The following is a 6,006-nucleotide window of genomic DNA, read 5'->3' as shown; positions in this document are numbered from 1 at the left end:
TTGTGTAACATCTCGAATGGACATTTTTCAAAAGATTTTTCATTTCTCTAGGATAAATGTCCAAGAGTGTAATTTCTGGGTCCTACAGTAATTTTAAGGCTAGTTTAGAAGAAACTTACATTTCCACCAGCGCTTGGTAAGTCATCTTCTTACCAGCTTCTGGTTTTTGTCGGTTTTTTGTTTTTGCCTCGTGGACAGGCAAGACGTGGCACCACTGCCTTAACCTGCATCTCTTTAATGGCCAGCGATGCTGACCGCCAGTGGTCAGACGCCCCGCGCCCTGTGCAGGGAGGGCGGCTGACAGGGCAAGTCCCAGCGCGTGTGGCGGGAGCCGAGGCCGCCGCAGCGCAGCAGCAGGATTCAACCTGCCCCAGCACTGGACGACGAAGGGCCGCGGCAGCACCTGTCCCCACCCCACAGCACCGCCAGCCGTCACCGCCATCTTCCTCGGCGGATCTACTTCCGGCGGACGCTGGGCTCCCCAGGGTCAGCCGGGACGGGATGAGGCCGCGAGCCGCCGGCGCCGGAAGTAGGTCTGCAGGGCGCCGCCATGACAGGCCGGGTCCCGCGGGAGCCGTGGGCGCCGCCATGTTAGCCTGAAACCGGAAGAGGAGGGTCGCTGCCCCAGAGCGATCCCACGCCGCCAGTGGCCTCGAGATGTGAGTAGGGGCAGCCACCGCCTCGGCCGGGGCGCCGCGCCCTTCCTCTTCCCTGGGGGCCTGGGTCTTCCCCGCGACCCCGGGAGGAAGCGCCTGCCCCCCTGTTCCGGGGTTCTGGCCTCTCGCCCGCCCCGCCCCCTCCTTGCGGAACCCGACGGCTTTCGGGCCCAGCCCCGCGTCCCCCAGGTCCGCCTCCGCCCCCAGCCCCCCCGGGCGCCTGGATCCTTTGGGCTTCACCTCTGGGCCCGCTAGGCCGCCTGGCTGCGCTGCCCCGTCCCGAACCCCCGGGGACTGTCCACTTGCGCCCCGGGACCCCAGCCCCGCCCCCGCCCCCGCAGGCAGGCGGCCCTGGAGGTGACCGCCCGGCACTGCGGCCGCGAGCTGGAGCAGTACGGCCAGTGCGTGGCGGCCAAACCCGCGTCGTGGCAGCGGGACTGCCACCAGCTCAAGATGGACATGGCGCGCTGCACGTCGGCGCAGTGAGTGCGGGCGGCCCAGGCGGGCGGCGGGGCCGGCGCGGGGTCTCGCCTGACCGCCCTCCCCGCGCAGCCCGGTCATCCGCCGCATCCGCCGGGCCTGCGCCGAGCCCTTCCTGGCCTTCGAGGAGTGTCTGCGACGCCATGAGGCGGCTGTGGGCCAGTGCGCGGAGCACGTGCGCCGCTTCCTGCAGTGCGCCGAGCAGGTGGAGGTGCAGGAGCAGGAGCAGGTGAGGAGCAGATGCAGATGCAAGTGCAGGTGAGGAGCAGGAGCAGGTGAGGAGCAGATGCAAGTGCAGGTGAGGAGCAGGAGCAGGTGAGGTGAGCAGCAGGTGCAAATGCAGGTGAGGTGCAGGAGCAGGTGAGGTACAGGTGAGAAGCAGGTGAGGAGCCAGTGCAGGTGAGAAACAGGAGCAGGCAAGCAGGCCCTGCCCTTCCCTGCCTTGCACAGCTGTGCTGTGCACGAGGCATACTGTGTTCCTGTGTCATAAATTCCACGGATGGGGCATTTGAAAACAGCTCAGAAAAGACTGCTTGGCAGGGGTGAAGATGTAAACTGCTAGCTGGGGCCTGTTAACTCTAACCCTAGCCTTTTTGTTCTCGGTCCGGTGGCCTTTCTCATGCAGGTGGCCAAGACCATGGCTAACAGCATTCCCAGCACCACCCCATGGCACGGAAGAGGCGCTAGTCAATGCCCGTGTGCTTTCTCCACAGGCACAACCGCTTCCTGCCACCTCCTGACAGAGCTTGGCTGCAGGAAAGCCAGACATGAGTGACCAGCCACATGATGCCCCGTCCCTGTAGGAAGCTGGGCCCTGGATCTGGGCCTGCAGTTTCCCTGGGCATTAGGACTCGCAGTTAATAAAGACAGTGTACGTGCTCTGTCACTGCGTTGACTCTGCCTCCAGCACCTGAGGGGTCCAGGGAGGGCTGAGTGGGCAGGGCCAGGGTGCTCTGGCAGCCTGGAGGGGCCAGGTGGTCCTCACCTGTTCCCAGGGTTAGGACGGTCCTTCTTCCCTGTGTCGTCTTCCCTGGCCACTCCCTTCCCCTTGACGTTCCCCAGATCTCTGTCCTGTTTACTTGGGGCTTTGGCAGAGGGGGCAAGAGGACCAGAAGTTCAGATTTTCTGAACTTCTCTGAGTTCAGAAAATACTGGCTTTATGGTTGAGAACCTGTGCTTTGGAGAAGGTAGCTGAGATGAGTTCCTCCAGGCCTGAGAATTCTGGTGCAGGCAGTACCTGCGAAAGCGAGCCAGGGGGCAGGGTGTGCTACCAAACTGGCCATTCATTGGCACTCCTGGGCTCCCCAGGGCAGGTGAAGTGGATGCCCTTAGGGCTCCCAAACGCACAGTTCCTGCAGGAACTCAGGGCTCCTTCTGGAGGAACGAGCCACGAGCCCCAATAGCAGAAGGCTGGCAAAGCACGCCTCAGCTGCCTCCTCTCCTCCGATGCTTGTGCTGTTGCCGTGACAGGCGTGGTCCTGGCGGAGTCAGCCCCACGTGGCGAGAGCCAACATGGCTGTTTGCAACCCCCCTTTCTGTTTTGCCCACAGGGCACCTTAGTTGCAATCTCTGAATCTGGAAATGTCGTTTTACTCAGGGAGCCAGGGATACTCGGGTTGTTGTGTGGTGCATCTGAGCTGATTCATGGGCCACTGATTTCAACTCAATGTTGGTATTTTGGGCGAGGAAAGAAAGAAAAAGCCTTGGTTGAATTGGAAGACCTTGCTTGTCTCATCCCAGCCTTGAGAGAGTCAATCCCGCATGTGTGTGCACGGCCCCTTTCCTGCAGATGCTCTCACCCACTTGTATGTGTCCTTCTATCTGTCACGAAAGTCAGTCTTTTTCCGTGATTCCTAGGCTATGCTGGGTTGTGCATACTAAGCCGCAACCTAGAAAACGTGAGCACAGTATGCACAATTACAGATTAAACTGGCACTACCCACAGCACAGCATCAATCCAGGTCACAGACTTACTTGGGGGCAGTGGGCTTCTTCAGTCCCATCATTCAGTGGGGACACGTGGCTGCCATCGTCCTCGGTCAGTGTGGTCAGCTTCTGAGGTCAGACCTGGCCCTCGCCTGCCCAGCCAGCACCTCTTTCTGACATCTGAAGTCACCCCAGTCTCCCCTGGCCCTGCCCGTTGAGGCCACGAGGCCCCTGGACTCTTCTTTACTTTCTCACCCAAGCCGGTGGTTGGAGCATCCCACTGGCTCATCTTCAAAACACCCCAAACCCTGGACCGTGAGGGTGTTAAACAGCTTAGGCTGCTCTTACAGTTCAGGTGGAACCAGAGGTGAGCACTGCGTGCTGAGAGGCAAGAGCCCATGCGCTCAGCAGCAACGTGTGTGGGGGAGAGGGGGCCACGAGGTCCCAGGGCTCCCCAAGAGGAGCCGCCCGAGGTGCCGGCGCCAGGGTGGGGTCATGGGTGTGGGGGTCGGCACCTGTCGGGAGAAGCGAAGGCCCTGCCCAGTGTACATGGTGATGGGCCCACTTAACCCACAGTTACTGATTCTATTTTTTAGTTTTCAGCTAAAAAGTCGAGTTTTGTAATAAAGGTAGTTTATGAACTATGGAAACTTGTAGCAGCGGTGTGTGTGGAAAGTGAGAGGGGTATCTGGATTAGGCCTCATGCTAAAGTGTGCCCTTATGCTTTAAATTGTCACAGGGAGCACTCGCTTCGGCAGCACATACACTAAAATTGGAACGATACAGAGAAGATTAGCATGGCCCCTGCACGAGGATGATACACAAATTCATGAAGTGTTCCGTATTAATAAAAAGAAAATTGTCACAGGGAGAGTGGGTTTAGGTAATACCTGTGCAGTTTAAAGTCAAGCAGTAAATGCAGGGTACCTGGGCTGGCTCACATAACTTTGACAGCAGAGTTGGGGGGCTCGCACTTCCCAATTTCAGCCCTTACTGCAAAGCTGCAGTCCTCAAGCCAGTGGGGTTCGGGTATAAACACAGACACTTAGTCCAACGGAATAGACTTGAGAGTCCAGAAGGAAACCCATCCACCATTACTTTTTGATACCAAGCCAATTCACAAAATGGAAAGTAAGTGTTGGCAAGGAGGCAGAAAAATTGGAACCCCCATACATTGCTAGTAGGAATGTAAAAGCACACAGCTGCTTTGGCAGACAGTCTAGTAGTCCCTCAAAAGTTAAACAGGGCAGGCCACAGTGGCTCAGTGGCAGAGTTCTCACCTGCCATGCTGGAGTCCCAGATTTGATTCCTGGAGCCTGCCCATGTTAAAAAAAGTTAAACAGAGATGTACCATAAATAATGGGTAGGTTCTCATGTCTCTTTGTCCAGGTAATGTGTCCAGTTGCCTGGCCAGGCAGGCACTGGCCTGACCTTTGCTGCAGGGATATTCTGTGGCTGGTTTATTAGGTCATCAGCCAGTTGATTGCAGCTGTGGCTGATGACATCTGCCATCGACGAAGGGCGTGTCTCCTACAAACTGAGATCATCCAGTCAGTGGGATTATGAGCCGATGGTTGAAGACTTTTACGGAGGAAAAGAACATTCACTGTTTCTACAGCCAGCGAGCCCCTTGTGTGGAGTTTGTTGAGACCATTCATTGGAGCTGCCAGCTTCACAGCCGGCCCTACAGGTTTTAGATTCTTCCATTCCCATGGTTACAGGAGACACCTTTATAAGTGTCCTATTTACAGATCTCCCCTGTTGGTTCTGTTTCTGTAGAGAACCCTAACTAACACAGCTTGGTACCAGGAGTGGTTCTTGAGAAACAGAATCTTAATGGGTTTCTACAATTGGTTTTTTACTCTGCTTAGACTAGTGACTCTGTTTCCAGTAATCAAGATGGCACTGACAGTCTCTGGGGTGAGTTGACAATAGAGATACACAAAATATCACCATTACATTCTGCTAATTGTATGCTTATATGAGGCAAGGCTCTGGGTGATAATGTTTTTGACACCTTTTACAGAGTTTGTGGAATTAAAAGGCATAATGATGTTGGCTGGTTGATGTTAGATGTGCTGGATATAGTGATGAGGGGAAAGAGTGAGCTGAGGGCTTCAAGTGTGCAATTTAAGCACTGTGTGAAAGATGTAAAAGTTTCTATGCGTGTCCTGAAGGAAAATCTTATTTCCTGTAGCCGCAGACTTGAGATTTCTGAAAAACAGACATGGAGCCTCATTGTGTGAGTAGCAGATTTACAACAAAAATCTCAACATTGTAGATTTTCTGTTAAAGGAAGGGCTTTGACTGGGAAACAATGGGATTCTGAAATTTGGGAGGGGACATGTGTGGGGACATGGAAACCCTGGATTCTGCTGCGCCTTTGCTAGATAGACCTGTAATGGCCTGTCCTGAGGAAGGCGCTTCCCAGCCTCCAGCCTGCCCTGAGGACTCCGTCATCCAACCTCCACCCAAGGAGATGAACCCTTCAGTGCCTACTAAACCCATGACCACCTCCCCTGGGGAAACAGCCCTCACTCCTCTTTCTGGAGAGACTAATCCTCTTTCACAGGATGAAGCTACAACAGAATGCCCTGAGGTAATTAACTGAAAAGACATTTTTATTTCTTTTCCTGACCCACCCCCACCATCCCTCATTTCTTACAGACCTATAACTAGACTAAAGTCCCAACAGGCCCCGAAAGGTGAGGTACAAAGTGCGACCCATGAGGAGGTATGCTATACTCCAAAAGAACTGCGTAAGTTTTCCAATTTATACAGACAGAAATCGGGAATATGTGTGGGAATGAATATTAAGGGTGTGGAATAATGGCAGACGGAATACAAAGTTAGATTAAGCTGGATTTATAGGCCACTAAACAGAGATTCTGTATTCAGTGTTGTAGCTTGAAGGGTTAGAAAGGCATTAACAGTTTAGATGGTT

The 6,006-nt window shown here is 54.7% G+C and overlaps 1 protein-coding gene and 1 non-coding gene across 3 annotated transcripts; both read left to right on the top strand.

The window, feature by feature from the left end:
- The first annotated feature begins 533 nt into the window (after positions 1 to 533).
- On the top strand, positions 534 to 2,022 carry CHCHD5 (coiled-coil-helix-coiled-coil-helix domain containing 5). Of its 2 annotated transcripts, none has more exons than XM_077133701.1 (4): positions 534 to 659; positions 998 to 1,138; positions 1,209 to 1,365; positions 1,850 to 2,022. In XM_077133701.1, coding segments are annotated over exons 1-4 (327 nt in total). In that variant the 5' UTR covers positions 534 to 657; the 3' UTR covers positions 1,877 to 2,022. The 2 variants fall into 2 exon arrangements, with proteins under 2 accessions (XP_076989816.1, XP_076989815.1); XM_077133700.1 differs by having other exon boundaries at positions 1,209 to 1,394.
- A 1,782-nt stretch (positions 2,023 to 3,804) lies between these two features.
- On the top strand, positions 3,805 to 3,911 carry LOC143661856 (U6 spliceosomal RNA). The gene has a single exon (XR_013164893.1). It is a non-coding gene; the product is annotated as a U6 spliceosomal RNA (small nuclear RNA).
- Positions 3,912 to 6,006: the final 2,095 nt, after the last annotated feature.

This window comes from Tamandua tetradactyla, chromosome 17 (genome assembly GCF_023851605.1).
Source record: "Tamandua tetradactyla isolate mTamTet1 chromosome 17, mTamTet1.pri, whole genome shotgun sequence".
Lineage (NCBI taxonomy): Eukaryota > Metazoa > Chordata > Mammalia > Pilosa > Myrmecophagidae > Tamandua > Tamandua tetradactyla.
Note: the sequence above shows the minus strand (reverse complement) of the source record. Positions and strands in the feature narration are given on the sequence as shown.